Source organism: Pomacea canaliculata, linkage group LG7, assembly GCF_003073045.1.
Source record: "Pomacea canaliculata isolate SZHN2017 linkage group LG7, ASM307304v1, whole genome shotgun sequence".
Taxonomy (NCBI): Eukaryota; Metazoa; Mollusca; class Gastropoda; order Architaenioglossa; family Ampullariidae; genus Pomacea; species Pomacea canaliculata.
The window spans coordinates 18,894,030-18,921,685 of record NC_037596.1 but is presented as its reverse complement, the minus strand read 5'-3'; the positions used below and the strand labels follow the sequence as shown (position 1 = coordinate 18,921,685).

Sequence of the window (27,656 nt, the reverse complement as noted above, 5' to 3'; positions counted from 1 at the left end):
GCGACATCGCCGCAAACCTTATCTCCGACATGGACAGATGGAGGAGTTCATGTTGTCTCCATTGAATCAGAGAGAAAAACCATGGAGGTCATGGCTACTGGAGCCTGAGGTCAAGGCCATGAGCAAGAGTTGATGCGTGCTTCTGGCTGCGTTTACTCACAGCTTATCTTAATCATGACAGCCATTAGTTCTGACAGAAAAAACACTGCATTCAGAACAAACAATCAGTCACACCTCAGACACACTTACTGTTTGTATGTAGACATGAGTACCGTGAGTCTGTTGCTCACAGTCACGGACCACCTACACGGGTAAACGGGTCTGGATGAGGACCCACTGACGGGGGTTTTTCTTGAGGCTTAAAAATTCGTGGTTTGATGAAAGATTTCTGTTTTAAAACAAACGAATGATCAAGCAGTCCCTACATAACTGGTCATTGAACGCAAATAAAGAACGGGTACAACATTTCAGGTACTTGGGTACAATACAAGGCAGCAGACTATCCTTTCACAGAAACACTAACATCGTCTGCAGAAAGGCTATCTCCACCTGTAACTGCTAATAAAACTAAGCAATTTCGGGGATAGCACCCTGTCCTCCAGTCTGTATAGCCACACACCGATGGGGACTATTGTAATCTCAACTTGTCGATATGCTTCAATGTTCTCTCTATAACGGATAAAACTTGTTTGCTGCAAGATCATTGGCTTTCCACAAAGACCATTAGGTGATCTATACATCATGGCCGTGAGGTTAAAAGCTGTCACAATTATCAAAGACCTATCTTACCCGCTACACCCCCATGTCCACATTGTACCCTGTAGCTGTAGGTTGAAACCCAAGTCAGCAAGAGGAGTGCTTTGTCAAGTCCTTCTCACCCTGCCTTGGGTCTCTTGAACAGGACTGGCAACAGAAACGAGTTTTCTTATCGTAGCACTGTTCATGGTGGGGCTCCCACAATCCTGTCTGGAGGGTGAGAGGGAGGGGAAGTGTGAGTGCAGCAGTGTGTGTGTGTGTTTATTTGTGTGTGTGTCTTGCCTGCTAGTGTGTTGCCAGATTGTTCAATTTATCTATGTGTCTGCTTGTCTATCTGCCTCTCTGTTTAGCTATCTGTTAGTCAGCCTGCTTGCCCGTCTGCTTATCACTAGTTTCTTGTGTGTATGTCTGTGTGTTGATGCCAGTTTGTCCTCCGTACCTGACCCACCATGAGATAAGGAACAGCGCGTTTCCTGACTCCACGCTTGATCCCAGCCAAGTCGATAAACTCACTGATCGCAAGTCAGCCTCAGGCCCCCGTCCCGGCCATTGCTTGCAATAATGCAAGTTTTGTCCACCTCTCCCACCCGCACCCCCCTCACTCCTAACCCCCTCACCTGGCGAACGTTTGGTTTCTGACTGGAATCGCCCGCGGAAAGCAAACCAAGCGATCGTTTGTCCAGCCTCACCTGGCGGCCCAACGTGTTTGTCCACTCCAGGTGAGTGACGCGTGGCCTGGTCACAGATTGATGATCATGAGGAGCAAGGAGGGAGGGGTAGGGAAAGAAGGGAGGAGGAGGCTGCCTGGCAAAGAATCACAGCGTCAATACCCGGATCAGCACCCGCAAAACTCACACAGGGACCGCAATTACGGAGCAAGAAATACTCATCCATCAAGTTAGTCTCGCTACCCTGATGGTAATCACACGAACTGTAGCTTTTCTTCACAGGGTCATTTGACGTCACCAGTCACACAACCCTCGCCACCCGGCAGGTGTGTATTGCTCCTACAAAGTCAGTAGACCCTAACTACCTGCATGTATACCTACCTACCACAATTAAAACAGTGGGACATAAAATGTTGCATGAGAAGGTTGAATAGTGTGCATGTGTGTGTGTTTGTGAGAGTGTGTGAGTGTGTGTATGTGTGTGTGTGTGTGTGTGTGTGTGTGTGTGTGTGTGTGTGTGTGTGTGTGTGTGCGTGCGCGCTACTTGAATATTTAGAGTTATTTTTTATACGGTCTTTTTCAAGGACTTTCAACGCCCGAATGTTGGATAAAATGCAGGGTAAGTACCTTAACATACCCTCAGCAACCGAGAGCACTCCTCCTGACACAAGTCAAAAAGGTCAACTACCGGCGGGGTGGGGGAGTAGTTGGGGTGAACAGTGGCTGCGATAACACGAGTTCTCTCTAAAGCAGGGTTATCGCCTCTTTCTTCCTTGTCCTTGTCACCCTGTGAAAGTTGAAGTGACTGTTGACTCTGCGAATCGTGCACGAGATACTCGTAGATGTGTGTTTCGGCGTTCAATGAAAAAAAAAAATTATTCCCTTAATGGTGTAGATAAAGCGAACATTAAAGGAGCTTGAAGAAATAAAGTTGCGTGTAGCAGTCCACCTGTTCCTGGTTTGTCTTCCCAACATTACAGACAAGTATACAGCCAACAAGCCGAAAGCTTATCAACCCGACTACGTGTTTGGGTGGACGGGTGGCCTTGCGGTGACAACAGCGCCACCTTCCTTCAAGCTTTGCAAACTTGCCGGTTCGATACCTTGTGACGCAGAGAGTTTGTCCCCTCACGTCCCACCCTGAAGTTTATCCACCTGTAGAGTGGGTACCTGACTTTACTGAGGGTTGGGATGGGGAGGTAGCGAGTCAAAGACAAGGGCGGCGAGGTTTGCAGCTACCTGACTCAACGTGCATTCAGGTATATCAACACACCTGTACCACGGTTACATATGTTTAGAAACACCAACCTTATGGTTACCTATTACTGTGTATAATCTGGTAAATGAATTTGTCTGGCATGTCTCTATCTCCTACCTGGTGTCACCTGCTCCATCATAACTTTGCTTGAAACAATACGAGGCGTGGTTTTTATTTAACAAAACTCACACAGACATACTTCCAAAGTCTTTTGTTGCTGTTTGTGGTGTAGACATTGGACTCTAGACCTGCCTACTGTAAGTTGCTTTACTTTCCTACCCTAATCCTCCCTCTGTGGTTGTAGTGGTCTTTGATGATGTGTTTGCCTGAACACCAGTAGCTGTCGTCGTCTGTGGCCACGCCCATTGTCCCCACACTACACTCAATGTTTACATCCAATCTTGTGGAGATGTCAACACTTCACAGCCACTCGCCACAGCCCCTTGACTCACCTGATAACATTTGTTTAAGTCATAAATAAGGGGACTCCTGATGACAGAACGGCGATAAGTGTTCTGCTCAGGCCAGTAAAGATAAGCATCCGGTCTGTTTGAGAAGGTTTTTCATTCCAGCAAATACTGTGAGGCTGATTTATTTGCCGCGCATGTGGAGGAAAAGCCTGTCACCGCCGGCTGTTGGTCTTTGTTGTCATTCGGGGACTGAGACTGAGACTGGGGCTCACCATGCTCCAGTGTGGACTGTACATACCCGGGGTGCACAGCGCGTGCGTAGCGAGGCAGAGAGACGTGAGTACAGGTGTTTCCATCTAGAAGTGTGTTAGCCTCTACCCGTGCTTTTACTTAGACACTTACCACGCTGAGTTATGAAATGTGAAAATTGTACTTACATATATTGTAGACATCTTACTAGTCTGTAACATTGTAGCTAAGGTGTTGGAGGGGAAGGATTTCTCTACAGGTGTAAGACCAGGTAATCTGTACCACAGGTGGTTAACACAAACGAACATTGCACAGATGTTACAACTTGTTTTTGTCTTAAAGGACTTCAGTGGCAACAGACTAAAGTAGAGAGTGTGTCACATATATCATACCTACCCTTTTCTCTTTGTTTCGATGTAATTCGAGTCGATTTACTTGCTTTGCTTATGTTTGGTCCTGTGCAGACGAGATAATTAAAGTCTTGTAGACGTGAACGAACGTGTGGGAAGAAAGTACAGGTGAGTCCAAGGGATTGTCTTGTTTACTGTTACTGGATAAGAATTAAAAAGTCATAGAGACAATAATGCATGATCTGATTGTGAAACGATGCTAGAACTGAAGTGTGTGTGTGTGTGTGTGTGTGTGTGTGTGTGTGTGTGTGTGTGTGTGTTTTGCCTGCGTTCACGCGTGTGGACAAGTAATGGTAGTTTACACCTGGCACACAATCAGTGGGAAGCAGACAGCTATTGTCAGGTATAATGAGCAGACCCTCCCCCTCCCCAAATAACCACCTTCCTAGTTGGTCAGGAGAAGTGTAAACTGTCATTACGTAGAGGCGTTGTTGTGAACCTGTACTTACATACTTACACTTCATTCCCAGGTAAAGACACAAAGATAAGAAGGTAGGTCAAAATTCTAGGAATGCGTTCACTACATGAGTGTTTACTTATTTAGTTTTAACCTGAGATCAAAGGCCAGCTTGCCGCAGCACTAAAAGTCAAGTGGCGGGTATACAAGGAGTTTACACAACAGACGACAGTTATTGTCTGTTAGGTGGACAGTAGCACGACTTCTTGAGTTTCATTTATTTAATACACAGTCTGCAGCTTGGCCTATAAGGCTGGATTAAAACACCGGAGTTACCTGCCGGTCTGTGCAGTTCTGTCCCCTTGTCAGCAAGTGAACACCATTGTCCACACCTGGGCAAAGTTACCTGTTCCTTCTCACTGACGCTGGTTTCATCGCCGGCATTTGGAAGACTGTGGTGATTTACTTTTCCTTGTCATGTTGTTGTGCCCACATGGTCTCACACATGTGTGACTCGTGCACACGCAGACTGACGCGTTCAGACAAACACTATATTCGAAGGTCGAGTTTGTTTCCCACTCAAACCTTTTAAAGTAAAACATACCTGCTAACCCTCCAACCCTTGAGGTGGACCAAACCCCATCAGTGCAGAAAGGGGTGGTTGATGACGTCACCACGAGTAACAACGGATGGAGTCTCTAGTAATTATATTGTATCTCATGTTAACTACCACATACTTTACCAGCTGTATAACGGTCTCTATTGTATAGCTATTAACTGTAGCTAGTCATTTCTCTGCATATATGGGCAGTCCGTTGCTCTGACAACGGTTCTGTAACCTGTTGTAATGTAATCATTCCCAGGCTTATTCCACTGTCTAGTCAATAGAGCTCGGTGAATTAAGCAGAGAGAGAGAAAGAGAGAGAAAGAGAGAAAACGAGTGTTTGACATTTTGAGTTTGCTAAATTTTCACTTTTTTTTTTTTAAAAGAAAGACCTCAATGTCAGGAAACGAAATACAAGGCCACAAACTCTGGCAGCATCCCGTCCGAAGAAACACACATCGACTTCTTGGTGACGACGACTGCTGGTACTTTCTTTCTTCTCTCTCTTTCTCTCTCTCTCTCTCGTGGATCAAGATGGGTGTGGTCATTGTGAGTGTGTGAGGGGGATGACAGGTATTATCGGGATGTGCGACCTTATAATCTTTTGTCGTATGTCTTTGCTGTATACGAACTGACATGTCTTAGACACGCTGAACCACTTACAACTCACCTGTTCTACTTCCACTGCATGATATCAACGCTGCCTTTTGCACAGTATTGCAAGTTGAAGTGAAAGGTTGTTATACGGGGTCAGAGCTTGATTATGAGGCTAGAAAAGAGTATACACGATGATAATGATGACTACGACGACAACACTACTGGTACTGCTGCTGATGGCAATGAGTGTGTTTCTGTTGTAGCCGCGAGTGGATTTCCGAGTCGCGCAGCAACTTTACCGGAAGTGGGTGTGTCACCAGCGCGCAGCGCGCACGTCCTGGCCTCCTGATGACGCAGCTCGACGGCAACCGTCGACATAATCCTCATCCCCGCCTCGCCACCCTCTTCCACGCCCGCCATGGCCAGGTAAGATACCTTACAGGTAAGCAAGACTAACAAGACAGCCAGTCTCAACACGTCACACAAGAGCTGTCTACAGGCAGGCTCAGCACGTCACACGCGTCTTCACCAACAAACAGCGCGTCACAGACATTTTCCACCAACACTCTCTCACCTGTCACTGTTTCTGCTACAAACATCAACTGTTTCAGCATGACGTCTGCACAGTCTCAACATTATTACCGGATGTGACGACGCCGGAAGTGATCCCAACCAGCATCTACAGCCGGGATTACACGGCGCTACATGTCGCACCGTCACGACCGGCCATTACGAAAGTGCAGCACGTCGCCGCCAGAGGCATTGGTGAGAACACGTAGTCATCACACCTCCGCCATCTTAACGGAAACGCCGTCACATTCCACTGGGAGGAGATACAAACTAAACACAAACACGACTAATAACACTGTTGATAACAACTAAACTTGAGACGGAAATGTAAGAGAAACCACCCTCACTGTACACCGCAAGCCCACGACTCAGTTTCCACAGTCTAGGTGTGAATGGTCTACCTGTATACAAGTACTTATGTCCACAAAACAATATCTTTATAATTAACAACACCAAGTCAATTCTTTTGGTGTGTATTTACTTTATAGTTGTTTTTTTTTGGTTTGTTTGCTTTTTTTTTCAGTGCCTGGAGGCTTAACATCAACGTCTTCACACCCTCAGCAAGACATGCTACTACCAGTCTCCATCTCGGTACTTGACAATTTATTTCCCGACTGATGATTTTTAGTTATCTATGTGGTTATTGATGATAACTCTCTCTGATGTTATTTGGTGTGTCATCGCTCGTTATAAGTATTATTTGGTTGTGATAAAGCATTACCTACAGGTTATCTTTCTTCAGTGTTCATTCATATTGTCTCTGCCATCATTGCGGGTGCACACGGCACTTACCATCACCGTTATTATCGCTGATGTTTACTTCTCATTTCATTTACATTCATTTGAATATTGTTTTATTTTTCCCTGCAAGCATTACATCATTATTGTCGGGTGTGTTGTTACTTCTGTCGTTGTTACAATACTTTCAAATTATCTTCTTTCTTGTGATGTTGTCCTGATCGTTGTGCTGACCTTGGGTCCTGTGTTGTCAGGAGATGACCCCCAGCACGCGTGACCCCAATAAGTTCATCCCCAGGCGGCGCAAGACGCTGCACACCGCCAATCAACATTTCACAGGTACACGGGGAAGATGAGACTGCCCTTATACTTATGTGTATGAATATGTGATTTTACATGTGTGTTTGAATATTAATCGTACTGTATGAGTGTATAGATGTATAGATGCGTGTGTTTATAGTGTGTTGCCTGTTTACACCCACAGGTGTACAGGTGTGTCATTGTGGAGTGTACACAGGTGTTTATAAACATCACCTTCACAGATACGTGTGTTGATGAGATCCTTTATGTTCTGTATACACGTTTGTTTATAAACATCAGCTGTCATGTGCAGACAGGCCGTTTGCCAGTGACGTAGACACCCCCTCCTCAACCTTTAACTCCGGTCGCCATTTTGTAACCACCCAAGGGAAGCCACTCTCTCAGCGTCGACACCTGTCTGCCCCTCCGGGAGCACTCTCTCTTCGCGGTAAAGCTTTTTTGTTATTGTTAAACGAGCTAAGCATCAAACTCGCAACGAAACACAATTAAACAATTGGACAGTGAGAAATATAAAAGAAAAGAAAAACAAATGTAAATGAAGAGAATGAGAGGATCTCAGAAAATTGTTTAAATCGATATTTCGACCTTATCCTATTAAACAAATAAAACAAACACGAAGTACATGTCAAATGAAACTAATTAGAATTCAAATAGTTGACAGCAGTAGACTTTCTTCTTACACCTAACAATGACATGTAGGTGGATGAGAGGTGCCTGAAGAAAACAGTCATAAAGAATGAGGTTTTGTAAAAAAGTTTTATTGTGATTTAATGATCAATGACACATGTGTGGAATCAGGCCATCGTGATACTTCTAGTTTAGTTCTCTTCACAATCACACCAACGATTAATCAAAGTAAGACTAGAAAAAGTTGAACGACTGGTGATTGTTGTGCAAACTCTCAAGCCAGCCTGACCTTTGCTCTGACACTTGTCAGTGACATTAGAGGTGACACTAACATGTCAGACGATCTATTGACTGAAGTAAGATGCTAGATAATTGTAGACATTGTGTGTACAGGACATTGTTATTGTTTACTTTCTCTCCTTGTGTGATTGTAGGTCTGGAGGCGGCTGCTCTGCCGGCCACAGGATGGCGCAGCCTCAGTGCCCACCTGCTGCCCTTCCTGAAGGTTCCAAAGATTATATAAATGTTTTGTCCACAGACAGTTTGTTTGAACAGACAGCTTGTGTGGGATGGCGAAACCTGTATTTATAGGAAGTGAAACAAAGTCGATGTTGTGGATGTGACGAGGACAGGAATTCAGTGAGGACTGAACACAATTAAGTTGATGACTGTTCGTCTGCTAATGATATTGTGAGAATAAAGTATTGTCAGAAGATCGTCATACGGGCAATTAACTTACGAGGAAGATCAATCAAACAACCGAAGAAAGTAGAATTATTAAAAACGCTGTTACTTTTTTTTCAAACTGTAGTGTGTGTTCTACATCACACCTACTGGCCCACACACCCGGTCTGTAGAGACTGGGTGAGGCTGATGGCGGTAACCATGGTACATTACGCACGTAAACATGAAAAGCTGATGAAACATCAGACGTTTTGTTTGAGTTTTGCTTTTTCTTCTTAAATTAATTTGTTGTTTAGACTTAATGTAATCAGGAATGTGTTCTTAGTCTTTAGTTCCTTTTTTTTGTTATATGTATTTTATTTTATTCTTGCTTTGGTATAGCTGTTTATTCCTTTGTAGTTCATATGTTATTTGTTTGTTTTCCTGTCCGTCGTATTCTGTCCATGTTTGGTTCTTGTTCTTGAGCGCTAAGAGCATGCTCCCTAGGAGTGTGAGTATGTGCTTTACAGATTTTGTATTATTTATTATTATTATTAACGGACACGGGATATGAGCCGTTCATCACTGAACGGGGAGATGGAAAATTAGAGAAGAAAAAATAATTAGGCTGAAGAGATAAATGAAGAAAAATGTGCTCAACAAAACAGAAGTAGAAGTCTGTTTCCATCCTGAACGTGAGGGAAAATAAAAGAAATGATTGAATCTTTCTGGATATGTTACAGGACGATAAAGTACAAGAGATAGATTTTACTGGAACCTCGCCAATAACGGATTATATATTTTTAGATATTAGTTTCAATCTCCTTTTCTTCGCTCATTTGCTCTTTCATTCGTTCACTCATTTTTACTTCTTTCTCGTCATTTTTCCTTGAAAAAAGCCTAGACACACTGACATGATTAATATAGTGAATTTATATCATTTCATAAAATCCCAGTATCCTTGAAGTCACCGCCTTCACAAAGCCTTCACCTTTTGACCTTCACCTTTTGACCTTCGCCTTTTGACCTTTACCTTTTGACCTTTACCCTGGCGCGTTGTCACATCATGTTGTCCTGTCACTCAAGCGTCCGAATTCAGTGGGACTTGTTTGTGGACGATGGTAGAACACACCTGACCTGCCCACACTCTGAAGGACACAAAGCATGACGGCGGTCTTGCGGTCCAGGGAAGAGGTCATAGGTCATTGGTGTGTCTTTGATCTCCTGAGTTCAGCGCTGCGTCCTGTGAGTGTCCCTGTGGATGTTGTAATCACGACCCGCGCTTCGAGAACCGCAGCCAGAGATGTTCCCGGTGTCCTGCCTTCTAATATTTAACAACAAGTGATCACCACGAAGGTAGTAAAAGTGATAAAGGTTTGTAAAAACAATAATAAACAACATGCCGGTGACATTGTGAAAGCTTGGAGTGCCAAACAAATGACAATATTTATCGGTGTTGCATTACTGATAACGTGTCCACCATTACAGTCTGTACAGCCATGGCAACGGTGATATCACACCAACAGATAACAACGAGAAAATTAACGAGGAAATCATCTACAGCTTCCCTATCCTCACTGCTTACCTAAGAAGTAGTGGCTTTTATCCGCAATGCAAATAACACTCATCAAAACAACAGGTAAATGCCGAATGTTACATTTCAACGAAGGAGTATGTGCATCATGTAGGACGTTCACAAAAAAAAGATAATTCTTTGAAAATGGACGGCATCATGAAGTTATGCAAGGTCGGGAGTAGAAGAAGAAAAAACATAAAATGATTGGCGAACCCAAACTATTGACTAAACAAATCATCGGCTAACCAAAAGTCTGGCTAACCGAATTCGTCGACAATCCCAAGTCATTGGTTAATGAAATAGTTGGATAGCCGTGCACTAACCTGACTAAAGGTGTTGACAATAAAATTGTTGTGAAGGACATAACAACTTTCCTGTCAGGTGTTTAGTGATCAAGGTATGGCGATGTTCATGTTAGTGCTTTCACGAATATTTAAAATAAAAGTGCGATAGACTGCTTCAACTCATTAGTGTGAGTGAAACTGAAAGGTCGGTTGTTTTCACCTTCAGGCGCCTCACAGCCCTGCTGTTACAATGAGATGCAGACAGACGGCGACAAAGGAAGTACAAGGAAGGGAAGACATCATGTACACAGACGGAAGTTAAGAAGGAAAAATAAAAAGACAACAATATTGACATTTTACAAAGAAAAAGTATAAAGGAAATAAATACAACTGATTTTAAAGTGATGATACGTTGATTGCCAGCAAGGAGGTTCAAGGTGTGTGTGTGGGTGGGTTATATTTAGAACTCTCATACTTATCACGTGATATGTAGTAAAGGTTCGCTCAGCCCCGTATGCTCACTGTACGTCAGCAACACTAAGGTCATCCACCCAGGATACAGCAACACACACACAGTGACTATGTGACCCGGGAGTACAACAGCCCAGTAACAGGGGGACCCCAGAGGTCAGAGGTCACCAAACAGTGACCTGTATTACGACAATGGTCCCAACACACTGTACCCTGCTGTCAGTAAAAGGAACGTGGAACAGCTTCCGTACACCAATGTCCGTGGATGGATAACTCTACCGTCACCCAAGGGAGACAACCGAGCGCCTACATGATGTGGAGCTTTAGGACCCAGTGAGACCCAACACCTGGTTGAGAGGCTACTCATCCTGACAGGTGTAGCACACGTATACAGAACCAGAAAAATGTGATAATGACTTGGAGTAGGAAACATGTTGCAGTCATTGTTGTTATTAGTAGCAGACGTTCGGCAACCATTATTTTCAGTACAATTATTTTACTTTTAATTCTCCTGAATTACTCTCTCTTTTCATCTTCACCAACACCTGACACTTTCTATCACCGTCTGCTCATGACATTGGCAACAAAAGAATGTTAGCTGAATTTCTTTGCAGAACTGCTAAACTGTGACACTGCATATGACACAATGTCTGACAATGAGTAATCGACATTACATGTCATAACAATGTGTGACATTATGTGTGACACAGTGTTTCACTGTCTAGGCACATTGCCTTGTGTCAAGGTCCTACATAGAAGTGGTCAACTAACAGAAATCGGTGTTTGTAATAACTTAGTAATAGTCAAACAGACAAAATGAAGTTTTCAAAAAGGACCTGACTTCCCTAAGTCTGTCTGTCTCAGTCCCATAAAATACTCAAATATATATCGTGAGTAGCCTCATGTTCCTCCCACCAAACAAGTTCATGGCGGGTAAACAAATTATGCACAAATTTGGTGAACAGAGATGTGAACCCCAAACTTCACGTGGCCACGACACCAGCCTCCAGAGCCTTGGAGAAATCTTGGGGCGACTTCACACATCTACAGGCGAAAGGCTTGTCAAGAGGAAGTGATGTCACCTCTGTCTTGCCACGGACACCATGTTGCTCACATACGTCACACTTGTCTATGATTAATCTGCTCAACACCTAAATACCGGATGCCGGTAAAAGTATTTCTTTTACGCATGCGCGTCATTCATGGTCAGGTCGCTGACGTCATGTTAGACGCCATGTTGTATGTACATGTCACTGCTCAGCACGTCACAATCACATTCAAGCCAATGAGTGACGTTTACACTCTCGTCCAGCTGTAAACAAAAGGAGACAACCGGACTGTGACCTCTCACCGTCCACTCTTCTCTGTAGGAGTCTCACACCGGCGTTGTTGACAAAACGTTGGCCCACTGCACCACTCCACAGTCCAAAACATCTAACAATAAACAAAACAACGAAACGCCAGCGAGACTCGCACACACGACTGACGGTATCCCTCAAGGCACCCAATGGTTTCTTCCACAGCTTTACACTTCTGTCTGGGCGGAAGAAGATACCTCCATGGCGTCCTGCTAGCCAGATTTCTGAAACAAATAATGATGATGATGATGATGATGATAATAATAATAATAATAATAATAATAATAATAATAATATAATAATAAAATAATAAGAAGAAGCACATTCAGACCCATGAATTCTTTTATACGTTAAACATAATTTTTGCCTTGTGGACATTTTAGTTACTTTTGTGTTACACTCTGCAAAACATCGCTGACATCGTTGACAATGGGTCTGCTGACGATGATTAGAACGCTTGTCAAAACAGAACCAAACAAACAAAATAAAGCAAGGCACACTGTTTGTTTTGTTTGTTTTGCTTCTCGTGTCGAGTAGACTGGTCGTTGTTCGTGCAAAGAGGAGATCAATGCTCCCTTCATCAGCTTCTCTGAGGACTAGAGATGACACTGCCAGTCTCCGGTCATTACACGGGCTGAGGACATGATTGTTCACATGACACTGTCAGTGTCCGAGGTGTTTAGGTGAGTTGAGGACATGAAAGGTATGCTGCTTGTTGCCGCATCTCACGCTTGTCGAGGGCTTTACGCTAGGAGGAGTCGAGTGGTGGTGCCGCCATTCTGTGCTCACAGACCTGCAATTCCTCCATCGACCACCATCACCACGAATGGCGATGCCTGACAAAAATGATAGCTGTCACAGACGGTCCTATCAATGCTTATTAAAACAGCATGGGCACGTTATTTTTCCCCTTCATATCCATTTTTTTTCTAAACGGACTGACGAGGGAGGCTGGTTGTCCTAGAGACAAGGTTCTTGTGTGTTTGTTATTGATCTCTGTTCTCGTCATCTCAAGCTCTCTGTGTAGTAAACACACCGGTGTGTTATTGTTCTGCTCTATTCTTTCCCTCCTCCACACGGGGAGGGTGACCCAGGCCTTTGACGATCTTTGCTGACGACAGAAGGGCTTTTACTGATGACCAGAACTCTCATCGCGACTTTACATTTGTCTTCCATAATGATGATGACAACGATAAAGATGAAGATAATTGGTGGAATGAGAAAATGCCAGGGAATCTTGAAGGCGCCAATTATAAGCAAAAATTAGCATGAATATTGTTCTTGTGAAAACGTGCAACTCTTGAAATGTAATTATGGAGAGAGGCAGCAGATGTGTGAGATCATTGTGAGACTTGTGAGAGAACATTGTGACCTCTATGACCTACGGCGCACTAGAGGGGGTGAGGTCAGATTCCTGTCACGAGTGACCAATTAGCAAGTTTGTTGAAACGCTCAGCGGTGGAAGAGAAAATTGTTGTCAGGACTTTGTTGACGCCTGCCTGGGGTGTGCAACGTGTCCGTTACGCAACGCTCATCGTGACGTATGAAACCTGGATGTCACACACCACACAGCTTGGTGTGACGTATCGAAAACTTAAAGTGACACCACCGCTTGATGTGACGTACGTCGTGTGTTCAGAGCCCCCAGACCAGGCTGGTTTAAATGGAAGACATGACCGAGTGCTTGATGACGGTGGCGTGCTGTCTGTGGGATTTTCTCGTCTGATGCCGTCACGCATATCTACAGGGAGGGGTGAGGGAGGAGAAGCGATCGCGAGGAAATTGTCTAGACGTTCAGGACGGTCGATCTGCAGCAGACAGACCAATATGTCGACTGAGATGGGGGCTGTGGCGATGTTGGGGAAGAAGTGTACACTGCACCAAGTCCACCATTGAATGTCTGACAACGACCTTCACCCCGTGTCCTTCACGAGGGACAAACGCCTTTGACCCAGCGACCTTGAGAGGTGAACACGTGGTTTTGCGCACGACAAACATAATAAAAAACAAACAAACAAACAAAGACATTATACACACCATGTGTACTATACACATATACACGACACGTGTACTTTACGAACGACTAACGTGTACTGTGTAAGGAACAGATGTGCAGGACAGACGTGTTCTCAGGTATAAACTACCTCTCCTTGTTTGTACAACGGGGTGAGTATTGTACTCCAACAGGTGAGTACAGACATTGGTAGGAGGCTGAGAGGTAAATGCAATTTTCCGTCTACATCAGTAGTGAGAGGTCCTTACACAACAAAGACACATTGGCAAAACTGTTTATAACTCCATCTGCGCAAACATTGTGCCTGCGCTTAACCGACCAACTAAACTGCCAGCCAGCCAGTCAGCCGATCAACAAACGAACAATCATCCAGCAAACTGAAAGATAAAAAAACAAACAAAAGTGAAACCTGCTTGGCCGCATCCTCCTCATTTTTCATGGCCTCGTACCGGTCCTTGGCCATCTGCAAGGGTCGCACCATGACCTCTTCAAACTGAGGAAAAACCTGTCAGACAGTTTCCCCAAATCCTTGTCTTTATTCGCTTTCTTTCATTGCAAAATTATATTACAAAGTTATCTGCGAGACATTTGAAAGGGGTCTGTTTTCATCTTTGATCGACAGGACAAGCAAAAAAAAAAAAGAAGGAAGACAGAAAGAAAGAAGGAAAGAAAGCCAACAAATGTTTTGCCTGAGCTGTCAGTCAAGAAATCTGCAGAAGCAGTTAACTAAATATTTACTTGCGACCGATTTCAAGATGTGTTAGAGTATGAATCAGCAAGTAACCTTCGCAACAGTCTCGAAACATGGGGATGAGGACGAACTTGATGAACCCGATCTGTGCCGTGGGCTTGGTCACCTTGTCTCGGTCCATGAATGGCGCCACGGGCAGTCCCTCCATCTTCTCGCGGTCAGACTGCAACAATTGGCGACATTAGGATTGAGACATCTCTGTTGCTGCAAACAAGGCTGTGACACGAAAGCTTGAAAATACAAAAAAATTATAGTAACATGAGCCGCATTTAGCAGCGGAATCGATAATTTAATTACAATCATTATTTTCAAAATTCTCTCCTTTTCCTTTTTTTTTCCATGCACTTCAGTCTGCTGGACGTGTGGTCACTGAATGTGGTCCTCGCTAGGTTAAAATATTTCACCTCTGGTTGAAACTTTTCTCACCTGGTTAAAATATTCCTCCAGCAAACAGTCCACCCAAGGTTCCGACACCTCCATAGGACGCACTTCGTTAGAAATGTCGCAACACTTGATCAGCATCATCTTCAACTGCACCACCGACAACAACAACAATCAACGAGTCATTGTCATTCCACTTCTGTAGTGCTCTGACTATAGAAGACCTAAAGTAAGCTTTAATGTTTCTATTTATGACAACTCAGTAAACTTCTAGATTGTTACAATAACTACAAACAAAACACAAAAATAAAACGAAGCAATGAAAGGCAACTCACAAGGAAAAAAAAAAAGAAATAAAAGACGACTGGCTAATGCTTGTTGTACAACCACATACATATTTAACAAACCAAATCACACAGCAGCCGATGCTTAGGGTAGGGTGGGGTATGGTGGGGTAGGGGTCAGGGGTTAAATACAAGTGAATGTCGGGCCAGACAAGAGCAATCGATCCAATGGCAAGAAAACTGGGGCCAGCCTCGTGAACCTGGGTCCTCGTCTCGTCAAACACCTCCCCCCTCGTTAACTATCAAGCCATAGGAATCGTTGCTTCCAGAATTGTCTGGAATTACATCCAGGCCCAGAATAACCTCGCATTAACCCCGCACGAGGGAGTGTACTTCTGCCGGTATATTTCCATGAACGGCCGGCAAATAATGAAGTTTGGCATCTTGAGTGCCATTTCCTTCCCGTACTGTTGAAACATGTTATATCGAAATATTGGTTTGAAAAATTATACCCTGCTTGTAAAATAAATCCTGCGGGTACAGGGATATTGTCCTGAGAATCGAAATCTCATATTTGTATGTCGATCACACCAACTATTTATATTTAGACATATTTTTATGTAAACTGCCTCAAATCTGGGTAAAGAGGATTTTGTCAGGGTGTATATTGAAAGACAGAAGAAAGCAGCACTTGTGTTACAACATGTTCAGTGCCCATTGTCTGTGTTATGTGTTCACTGAACATTGTGTTACATGTTCACTGTACCGTGTCTGTATGTTCCTTGCTGTGGAAGTCGAAGCCGGCGTTGAGTTTCTCTTTGAAGCTCTCCATGATCTCTCCATGCCGCGCCATGTCAGTGGCCAGGATGAGCATTGTCATACCCTGTGTACACAACACAAAACTGTTAAACATTTGAATCACTCTTCTACTTTGTCAAACCAGATGAACACACAGGACTGCAGGTCAAACAAACGGGAGGAAGGGGGACTAAGCGAGAAACGCATGATATGACATTAAAGAGAGAGAGAAAGACAATAGCATGTCATGGCATGAGAGACAAGTAGGACATAGTGTAACAGTGACAGTGACAGCCAGGGAAAGAAAGACAGACACAACATGGCGAATTTTTGTTGCTTCGATTACTAGGGGAGTGATGTGTAATAAGAAATATACATCTGCCATGGGAAGATGTGGAAAACATAAAAGCATTGAATATAGTTTAGTAACACTTCCTCACACGATACAGACAGAGAGATAATGTGGTTTTACAGTCGTCAGAATTACATTTGAGGAAAGAAGAATGCAGTTTTTGGAGGAGAGCGAAGGATGCAAGTCCATCCCCGCATCCAATGGTCTGCCTGTGAAGCTCTACAAACACCTGTCCTATTCGATCTGAGCTTTTAAAATTATCTACCAGCCACTGATGTCAGTGAAGACGAGCACGAGGAGAAAACCACGCAAGTATTCAGCAAGGGGAGGTAAACTGGCTGCGCTGGTGACGTCTGGTGATCTCCTCCATAACGTCACCAGATGTTCATTATCTTAGGATATAAGTCACATGGTTGTAGGATTCACTTCTCCCACTCCCTAGCGTTGATACAATGAATTGTCTTATTTAAAGACGACAGAACTTTAAACTGTCTTTTTCTTTATTAGTTATTACATCGAGATGATGTGAGATGAATAACAAGTAAAGGACTAGCTGCCCCTTGCTCTCAGTCACTGCTTACAATGGCAGTCACCATGCACTATCTGCCATGTAACATCAGTTTTCATGGCAATCTAAGTTAGGTCATGGGTGTTTATCAAGATTATTTTTCATCATCTTTATTATTCTTGCCATCTTCCAATGAATAAGCTATTTGCCTGTAGTCCGCTAGCCTCAACCACTGTCAGACAGTTTCTGGAATCATGGCATCAAGACAACGAGGAAGGACTACATCACAACACACAAGTGCACTCACTGCTCGGATTCTCTTGAAAGTGTCTTTGTCGATGTTGGCAAAGATGTTGGTCTCTGGGTTGGACAGGATCTGGAAGGCCACTGCACAGTGATGGTTCTCTAGCGGCGAGATGTCGTTGTACCGGATGGCCAGCTCCGTGCGGGCGTTGATTTGATATCTGAGGACAGGTTGAGATGGGAGATGACAGGTTAAGCTGATCTCTAAAGGACACCTTATGACGAAAGAGTCAGTCAGTCAGCTCAGCTCAGTCGGTCACTCAGTGGTTTCTTCACTTTCTTCACAATGGACTGGTGTAGGCAAACAAAGGGCAGTAACGCAAGGGGCGCAACTCACGTGTTGTTGTACCCGGGGTGGTCGAGATCGTGGCAGACGGCGGCCGTGAGCAGGATGCCGAGGTCTTCCCTGGACATGCGCTCCCACAGCTTGGCCAGGTGAATCATGCCGTACATCATCTGACTCACGCAGAAGCAGTGCCGGAAGTTGTGAAAGGGGTTGTTGCGGTAATTTTCCTGCACACACAACTGCAACCGCAAGATGGACATGAGCAGACAGAGCAAGAACAATCACAGACCACGTCGGCACAATATGACAGCTTCAATACAAATATTCGATACAAAGAGTCAAACAAAATACAAAAAAAATTATCATATTTTGTTTATGGTGATGATGATTATGATGATGATGATGATGATGATGATGATGATGTAGCAGACAACAAAGACATGTATTGGTACACAACAGAAATAAGAATGTGTTTATTCAAAGAAATAAAGTTTGTGTCGTAGCAGACAGTCCAGATACCATCCATGTGTAAACTGCCACCAAAGACCTTCAGGTCCAAGAAGGTAAGCTACCAGCTACAGGGAGACAATGAGTGACCGCAGGTTCATCCCTTTAAAAACAATGTGGCCTTCCCTCCCTTTTTTCCTTCGTTCGTAAGAGGCCACGTGACTAATGATTTTCACTTTTTTTTTTTGATGTGGGCGCCTAATTTATTATGCTCATCCCAAATTGTATTTTATGAATAATAATCACATATATAAATCCATAAATCATAAAATGGCCTAAGGGAAAGGACTTATTGAAATAAATCATTCTCTTCAAACAACGGTAACAAGAGTCAGTCTTTTTCGCTCTTAGTGGATAAACACATAAATAAACAGACACAAAGTTCAAGCAGTCTGTGTCAACATGGCTGGTTCCATTTCAGGCCGTTGTCCTTAGCATTTCATTCAAACTTCAAAGGTAGTTAGGAGGAAACGAAGTTCATTGTATGTGAAAAAGTTATTTCTAATGTACAGCGAAAAATAAGGAGAGACCTTTAGCAGTCTACTTTTCTAACATTTTCGAACCCACATAATAATGAAAGCCATCACAGGCCGGAAGTCAGAAAACCTCCACAAAGCAAAGTGAGTAAAATGAATGTTACATTGTGAAATGGTCATCCTTTCTTGCTACCATTTCAAATGTAAGAAGTGGAGATGGACGACAAAACAGAGAAAGTCAAAGACACTATTTGATGGTCGTTTCTTTAATACTACTAATCATAAAAAAATAAGACAAATTACTAATAAATGAAAGCCTGAACATTATGTTTTTTTCAAGACAAGAGCCAAATAATGACAAAAATGTTTCCAGCAACAAGCGTACCAGCCATCGTTTGAGAGTGATGGGGTTGATGTTGAACTCCTGCACGAGCCCTACTTCGTGGTACATGTGTTCCAAGAGACTCAGCATCTGAAAAAGTCGGAAAAATATCGATCTCACCAATTTTCACAGAAGAAGGAAGCTAAGGGCAGCCCTTATCATTACTGTATCTAATGGTCAGGCTGAAGCAACTGGCTGTTGGAACCACCTCACCTTGCCCAGTTCTCTCCACAATCGACGACTTCATTTAAAAAAATCTGTAAAGTAACTTTTGCACAAAGTAAAAATCCATGGACCTGTTTATAACCTGTAAAACCTAGTGTCTATGTATAGAACACTTTGCATGTCCACATGTTCTTAGTTCAGTTGAGTGGCTGCAGGAGTAGAAGGAGGCAAGTCTTGGTTTTTGCTGCCATTGATTTGCCTGCGTGCTTCCAACTCACACCTTGTTGCTGAGGTCACTTTCCAGTGCTCCAGGGTTCAATAGGTGACAGGTGTACTAGAGTCACGTGCTCTAACCTTCAGAGATGTCAGAGTGCAAGTGAAGAATCATCAACTAACCTCATTGGGCTCCCAGTGCCAAATATCAAACGTCGGCTGCTTGAGGTAATCCACTGTCTCCTTTGACAACGTGTACTTCAAAACAAAAAGATCCAGACAACATGAGTTCATGAGTTTAATAATAAACTTAAAATGTTGACCAGACAAGTGGAAACAGGCAAATCACGAGAATAAACAACATGATGTTTATATAATGCAATCAGGCGAAAGTCTAAACTCCTTATGGATTGCTGGTATAAAGCCTTTTCATATTTGTTGTTTAAGAATAAACTGAACATGAAAGACATGTTTATATTGAACAGATGACTTTTTAAACTCGAAGCACTAAAAGACATTTCTTAAACAGACAAGCGCTGTCTTTGTAATAGAAGTGAATAATATTTACAGAGCACCTACTTTAATCTTAATTAGGAACTATAATTTCAATTTATTTTGACATGACAGAAAAAAATTCTCCTCAGAGTTTCTGAAAGATTCCGCGGAAGTAATTACAGCCATGCCACTGAGTACACATCACAAAGCAGCCCACGTGACCTTTACACAGCAAAAAGCAAAGGTGGCAGCAGCTAATGTGGTGAGCCTGAGTTCAAAGCTCGTCCTAGCCTGACTCGTGCACAGGTAGGCGTCTTTGCGTGATGTCGGAGCTTTTCAGGTAATAATAAAATCTGATTTCAAATAATCACAGACTTTCAAGTGCATTTACAAATTGATTTTATGCGCTGCAAAAACACAAAGGTTTTACATAAATCACCAGCCTCCAGGATTATAGAGCTTTAATTAATGTCACATTCAAATCCTTATGGCAGGTAATTTATTAAATATAATTCTTTTTACGAACGTGGGCTTTTATATTTACATTTCCACTGGCAGTAAGATACAGAACAAACACTACAGGTAGATACAGACTGGCATGTCATGTGATGTTTCTGGGGTGAAAACAGTCTGGACTACTTCCTGAGGCCAAAGAACACATTACAAACACTCTAGGCGCATGTAGATAAACAACATAAGCATTTAGAGATATTACACAACATAACTAGTCATTATCAAACAGTTATCACACAAACATGTACACACATGATGTTAGTACTGTAGGATGCACTTCAGATAATTACAACATTCAACGCACGAGCACTGAACACCTACAAGTCTTAGATAAATAGAGAAAAAGCTAAAACTATAAGCATATTAATAATTTTAGGCTGCTACTTGAAGTAAGTGCTATCGAGGTACAGTGACACAATTATTAGAGAAGTCAGAAGTAATATTAAATAATAACACCTTTGTATTACAGAGATAACAAAATGTTTGAGAAAGTGGAAGAACGAGAGGCTCATACCAATAATTAGTGTATTAAATTTGCAAAATTGCAAAGCATGTATTTCGTAGATATATTCCATGGTTCTACACATCATAAACAAAGCAAAAGTCGTGTTCTTTTAATTTATAATTATTTTAAATAATTGATGATTTGTAAACCTGACTTTAACAAAATTCATAAATATTCCTCTCTTAAAACATGAAATGTGCATTGAATGACGGTTTTAATTATTTATACGGATTATTTTTTTTTTAAGTTTTAGTTTTGTTTGTTTGCAGAATCATAATCATCATCAAAACTCTCTTCCTCTCTTTCTTTTTTTTTCTCTCTCTCTCTCTTCTTCTTCTCACACAAGCACCAGTCGATGTCACATTCAAACAACATGCTATGTGCTTCTCTAAGAAGAAAGACTGTATTACATTAAGGGATAAACAAGGGTTAAGAAGAGCATCATGAGGATTAAGTGGTCCGTGTATTTACTAAGCACGGAGATGGAAATATTAGGAAGCTGGCGAATATTTGGATTTCGATCGTCTTGCCAAACACACATGTCTGACCCTGGACTGTTGCTTCTTCGTCTACTCTAATCAAAGTCAAGTCACGATTGTTTAATTATCCACAGATTGATTAATGACAATTGTAATTGTGAGTAGTTAATGAGAGAAAAAACTGTAAATTTTAAGGCCAGACTTACTTGGTGATTCATAGAGAATAATCATTATTAATTTATATTTTATATTTACGCTGTAGTAGATGAGAACAAGTTAATTTACCACAGCAGTCAACTGTCTCTACTTTTTTTCTCCAAATTACGGTGAGTTTGGTCAGAACAAAAAAGCAGGAATAATGTTTAGATATATTTGTAATTAGAATTAACATTAATGTGAACATGGACCTTATTGTTTGCAGTTTGTTGCATGTCAATATTTCAGTGTATGAACCAGAGTTCGGCCCTAGTGCAGTGGCATCAACTTGTCTTCAATGTGTAGTTGCTGAAGCTGCAGGCTACTGCTGACCCTGGCAGGTAACTCAGGATGACAAGTCCTCATAAGACAACGCATGTGTAACATACGATAAGCACACACGACACTGACAGCCGACAGTAGCCAACTAGTCTTCGTGTCGCCATGGTTACCTTGGTGTATTGGCCAGGTCCATCCGTCGTGGTAACGTGGGTTCCACACGCGAATGCTCACTGGGACACAAAACCAGCAAACAGCGAGATAGAGAGAAGGAAAGAAAGAGCGAAGCTGCAATGTAGGGCATCAACAAGATGAGGGTGAAGGTTGCAGGGAGGATTATTCAGGTTTTGAAAGCCAACTGACAACACGTACACAATGTGGGTGTGAGGGAGGACAACAACAGGGTCATCATTGCCACGTGCTACAGGAACACAGGTGTTGAAGGGCTGGAAGGCAGCTGTGACCAAAGACATGGGGGAGGACACGTCACCTGAGACTACTGCCAGCTGTCACGTGAGGGCGTTGCTAAGCGACACAAAGGCGATGATTAGGGGGTCAAGTGTGACTGGTATGGGAGGACTGAGGGTCTGACAAGTGGCACACAAAGGGCAAAGTGCACAAGCAGCTGTGATGTGGCAGGACAGCTGCACTAGTCGCCTACAGCTGGGTGTTGTCCAACGCATCAAAGGCTTCAAAAGACGCCATCGGCAAATAGGGAAACTCAGACAATAATATGAAATAACTTTGAGGCAAACAAGCAAGCAAACAAAGCTCGACTATATAGAATATTACTGTCTCAATAATATTGGATAAACAAGTTTGCCGTAAGTCCTATTCGCTTGAAGGAAATGCTAGATAATGGGATAACGATTTTGTTTTGAGAGAGATTGTAACTTCAAAGCAGAATAGCCGGGAAAACTTCGCCTTTGATAGACTTTTTGTTTCATTTTATCGAAGCAGCCTCGATTGATCCACGGTTGTTTTTCCTAGTATCAATTAGTTTTAATCAACCTGCTCGTGGGAACTGTCGGGTACCTGTGTTGTCAACATGTTCTTACTGATCGCAGATGGCTTCTCTATGCTTTTAGTGTTTCGCTGCATGCTCAAAATAAATAATTAAAAGATATTTACAATTTATTTCACTGTTTTCTGGACTACATATGTATCATAATAACGAGTCTAACAATTATTAAATATATTCTGATTTTTGAAATGATGGTACCTGGACTGATATCTAATGACGCTGTCAGACAACAGGACCAGGCACGTGACCTAATAAGCTAGAGAGCCAGAATTTTAAAAAAATGCCTGAGTTCTTACTTTCGGAGGCGGTCACACCAAGTTGTCACAAACAAAGCCACAACGGATTTTGGTGCAGGGGAAGGGGATTGTACAGAAGAAGTACAGATTACAGCCAGACATCAAGCGATGTAAGTTGTTGATGATCATTGGGGTCGGAAGGAGGTTGTTACTATTTGGATGCTTCAAAGACAGACTAACAGTTTCACGGGTGCACATTTCTTAGCACCAGGCACTAATCGCTTTTCTTTTGTTTGTGAAACAGTAAAATCACACTGTCCTCGGCTCTCCAACTCTTCCAGTCTTTGTCTTTCTTGTGATGCATTTGTTTTGAAAAGTTTCTGTGTGCGGAAGTGTTTGTATGAACATGCATGTGTGTGTGTGTGCTTATCTCTATGTTCCATAGATACCCTGTAGGTTTGTGCTGTTCGACATGTCATCAGCACCTACTGTGGTCACAAGCCCTGTCACGTGTTGTGGTCGCTTGACCGGCGACATTCACTCGACTGTCAACCACCACTCAGGTCTGAGCCTGGCTTCGGTCACCTCCAGACAAGTATTCATGCTCACCAGCTACCTCTGAAGTACCAATTCCTCATCTTTATGATTACGACTACTGACGGAAAAACTGCGTTTTTTTTCCAATTCCTAACCATTCGCAGGCGTGCACACACACACACATACACACTAAGCACGCGCGTTTATTAGAAAAAACACCACAAACACAATTCTAACTCTGAAGAACGCCGGCAGCAACAGAAAACAGACGAAAGAGACTAAGGAGGAACACAAATCCATGAAGTAAACATTAACCAGTCAGACAAGATACAGTCTGACTACAAAGGACCGAGAATGCACCAATAATACTGTAACGAAGGTGTTATCCGCCTTGGTTCAGAGGTCACAGAACAACACAAACAATTGAAAAAATAAATAAAAAGTAAACAAACTATTTTACTGAACTACACATGCGCGGTTTAGTAGGCGGTGGTAGGACGGATTCTATGTGTTAATATTGAATTTAATGATCCTCCGTTTTATCTGTCTGGTATTCCTTTTATCAGAAACAATTAAAACCAATTAACAATCTCTAAATACACATTTTCTCAATTTTTTTTTATGTTACACTTTTCTCTCTCTAAATGGTTTGTGTGGGTGTGTGGACACGTGATGAATATAGAAACAGTGATACCTACAGGGCTGATAGAAGATCGGCACATGTTTCAATGCTGAGTTTTGATAAGTAGCATCCTTATATTGCGACTGATGTTACCACGACCGTAAGAACTTAAAACGTTTCTTGTGTTTAACAATTCTACAGTAACCCAAGACAAATGTGTTACACAAACTGTGATTTCACACTTAAAGGAATGAACTTATGAATTACACCCTCACACGAACGTGCGGAAACGATGTAGCGAAAACTGCCAAATTGAAAAAAAAAAATTTGCACAGCGAGATTCGAACCAGACACTGCCTGTACAATACTACGGCTTCACTGAAGCCTTGCTAAGGTTAGATTATTGAATGGCCGCTAGTGATTTGTAATTAGACATCAGGTTACAAGGACGATGACACGTGACTAGTCACACTGCAGTGCTGCTGAGTTCAGATGGAGGCCAACAATAATTACTGTGTTAATGCTAATCAGAGAGACGGCAGGCACCTGCACAGAAGCTGCTTGCTAAGTTTGAGAGCAATGCCAAACGAACAAAAGGACGATTATTGGTGACGTAGGCAGCCAATACAATATATATATATATATACTGTGTGTTCGATCTCATACAATAGTCAGGTTTTTACCTGAAACCTTCACTGAGCTATTGTGCTTAAAGATTGTTCGATATATACAAAATCATAAAGAAAGTTCTAATTAGAAATAATGACGAAACGGGTAGTTCTCCGAGAACGATTAATTATCATTAGTTTGTCTCATTTAGCATTGTAGTATTCGAACTTCCACGCTTTCCAAATAATAATTGAGTTTACACAAAGAAACTAGTAAGATATTTACTTTATACATCGAATGGAAATTAAAGACTAGAGTTCCAGAAACAGTTTTAAAATAATGTAAAAGAATGTATGTTTATTAAATTGAAGCGCCAGTAAATACAAATTTCTTCTGTTTGCCTTTTTATGGTAACCTCCGAGATCAGACATGGGATAACAACACCAAACTCCAGGTACACGGCTGGCCATCACGTGGACGGTCAAACCCACCCGCAGGTCCATCAAGGTAGATCCTAGACACTCCGACATTACAAGTTCAGTTGGACACCAACACCAAGCCTCACTTAGGCAACACCACAAGCCCGCAGATATAGACAACAACAGGCAACATTGGAAGCCTCAAGACCACAGACACGTGACATCATGGCAACATTGGAAGCCCCAGGACGGCAACATCAATCCTTGTGTAGGCAAAGATGGGTAAGACTTTGAGAAGGTATTCTGTTAGCAGCAGCATCTTGAAACATCCTGAGTCAGGTAAGCGACACCAGTACAGTTCTCATGGGCATGTCTGTACGTCACCTCCTTAGCAACAGTGCACATCGGCGTGGGTTGTTTAGTGCTCATAGTGGAGATTGTGTATAATGAAGTTCGACAACAAGCTATATTGATATTATATGTAATCAAATCACTTCCAACTTTGGTACATGGACTGAGAATGACTCGACAAGGACATGACATCCAAGCCGACCTTCTCTTCTTACTTTTAATGTTTTCACTGCCAATGCTTTTCAACGATACCAGTTCCGCTTGATGGATCCCTCTTAACCCAGCTGTTGTCTAGCAACGCAATTGTTGAGAGATGGAATGTGACACTGACAAATGTAATGTGCCATTGCTTCTCCTGTCCTTTGGCAGTTCTCGGCATTACGTCCTTGTGCGTCCACAAAAACATCTTTAGCCATACTGTGAAAAAATAAATCTACGCAGGGTGCTCTTAAAAACACCAATAAAACCGATGGAAAAATATTCCAAAAGATTAAGGACAACAGACTTGCATCTCTCCCACGTCACTTGTATTGATTGGCTGCTAATTGCTAGCTCAAACATGGCGGCAACACCATACCACTAGAGCATGTCACTGGACTTTCCAGCATGTTGTCTCACAGAACCCTGGCACTTGCAGGGACACTCACTTACAGTTTGTGTTCTAGACACAACAATGCCATCAACCTCCATCAACCTAGAGAATAGAACAGTTCTTTTCCTCTCTTTATGTCCGCTGATTATTGCTGCCACTGAAACTAACCTCAAGCCTAACTCTGTAGCAAAAAGCAAAAGTCATCAAACATTACTGATTAAAGTCTACTTAACAATTATAAACTAAAATAAATATTGTATACCTTTCACCTTTGCATTTTAATTTTGTTTTCTGTTTATGTTAACACTAGTGTACACATACCTAGAAATAAAGACAAAGACAGGAGCTTGAGCAATGTAACCTGTCTGTTGTAAATATGAAGTAAACATTTAAACAAAACACTTTTGTTGATTTTAATACTTAGATAAGAGTTAAATTGATAAGAGTTAACCCTAAACTTATGCTCCTACTGTACTATTTTTTTTTTTTTTAGCTTATGACCTATTGATTTGTTATTTCAATGATTATTTGTGTTACAAGAATGTGTTACTGTCAAGGGAATGTAATTCTTACTTTTGCAGAAAACCAGGCAAAAGAGAGTTGAACACACATGACAAGCAGTTTTCAGTGCATGCTGTTACGCTACGTACACGGACCATAACAAAACAATAACAACGTGACCGGAAACAAGGGCAGACAACCATCAATCCACATGAGTTATTTACCTTAGGATAGGTTAGAATATCCCGTTTGAGACGGATTTTCCTGTCATCACAGAGCGAGTTATACAAACGATCCGAGGCGTTTCCTAAGCATACTGGCCTGTGTGATGTAACCGTGGGGCAGTGACGTATGCCAACAAAAGGACAAAAGGAACCAGAAAACGTTTGATAATGTACGAGTATATATTTAAAATATTTCACAACTATAACCACTGGGAATATGTGCAATATTTAAAAATAATCACAGTTATAAGCACTGGAGTAAAGCACTTCAAATGCATCACAACACGAGGCTGTACTGCTACAAGGTTGTGTGACACATTATGTATGATCATAGTTTTCAACATGTCAAACGTTTATGAAAAGACAAAGCATCATGAAAAAAAAATGTTTGTAACCAAAAGGAATTTTGTACAATAATACACACACAGAGAGAAGCTGGTATGAAAAAAAGTTGTAACAGCTTAGAGTTTACAGTGAGAAATAAAATACAATAAAATACAATAAATACCATAAATACAATGAAATACAATAAAATACCAAAAACGCATAGAAAGAGTGAATTTATTTAACAAGCATTACGACATATCAGACACAAAATTATCTTTTTTATCTCAAAAGAACAAAAGTAGAAATTCTTGTCAATGGTTATACAACATGTCACATATTTTTATGCACGTCACACAATTTTCAAATCATGT

The 27,656-nt window shown here is 42.1% G+C and overlaps 2 protein-coding genes across 5 annotated transcripts in view; one reads left to right on the top strand and one right to left on the bottom strand.

Annotated features, from left to right (window-relative positions):
* The first annotated feature begins 1,380 nt into the window (after positions 1 to 1,380).
* LOC112568226 lies at positions 1,381 to 8,534 on the top strand. Of its 3 annotated transcripts, none has more exons than XM_025245423.1 (10): positions 1,381 to 1,475; positions 3,255 to 3,428; positions 3,806 to 3,859; positions 5,143 to 5,237; positions 5,613 to 5,775; positions 5,961 to 6,114; positions 6,443 to 6,510; positions 6,912 to 6,996; positions 7,271 to 7,405; positions 8,040 to 8,534. In XM_025245423.1, exons 4-10 carry the CDS (start codon positions 5,149 to 5,151, stop codon positions 8,126 to 8,128), a joined length of 783 nt encoding a protein of 260 aa, XP_025101208.1. In that variant the 5' UTR covers positions 1,381 to 1,475; positions 3,255 to 3,428; positions 3,806 to 3,859; positions 5,143 to 5,148; the 3' UTR covers positions 8,129 to 8,534. The 3 variants fall into 3 exon arrangements, with proteins under 3 accessions (XP_025101208.1, XP_025101206.1, XP_025101207.1); XM_025245421.1 differs by having other exon boundaries at positions 1,384 to 1,475; positions 5,139 to 5,237; XM_025245422.1 differs by lacking the exon at positions 1,381 to 1,475 and having other exon boundaries at positions 3,082 to 3,428; positions 5,139 to 5,237.
* A 648-nt stretch (positions 8,535 to 9,182) lies between these two features.
* Positions 9,183 to 27,656, bottom strand: part of LOC112569065 (high affinity cGMP-specific 3',5'-cyclic phosphodiesterase 9A-like) — a 42,527-nt gene continuing 24,053 nt past the window's right edge. For both annotated transcript variants that reach the window (XM_025246719.1, XM_025246720.1), the window contains 10 exons: positions 26,959 to 27,055; positions 19,561 to 19,635; positions 19,003 to 19,089; positions 17,686 to 17,873; positions 17,353 to 17,509; positions 16,154 to 16,270; positions 15,149 to 15,253; positions 14,756 to 14,885; positions 14,381 to 14,476; positions 9,183 to 12,181 (listed from right to left, as the gene is read on the bottom strand). In XM_025246719.1, coding sequence (XP_025102504.1) covers positions 14,460 to 14,476; positions 14,756 to 14,885; positions 15,149 to 15,253; positions 16,154 to 16,270; positions 17,353 to 17,509; positions 17,686 to 17,873; positions 19,003 to 19,089; positions 19,561 to 19,635; positions 26,959 to 27,055 — 973 coding nt within the window. In that variant the 3' untranslated portion in view covers positions 9,183 to 12,181; positions 14,381 to 14,459. The remainder of the gene's footprint in view (positions 12,182 to 14,380; positions 14,477 to 14,755; positions 14,886 to 15,148; positions 15,254 to 16,153; positions 16,271 to 17,352; positions 17,510 to 17,685; positions 17,874 to 19,002; positions 19,090 to 19,560; positions 19,636 to 26,958; positions 27,056 to 27,656) is intronic.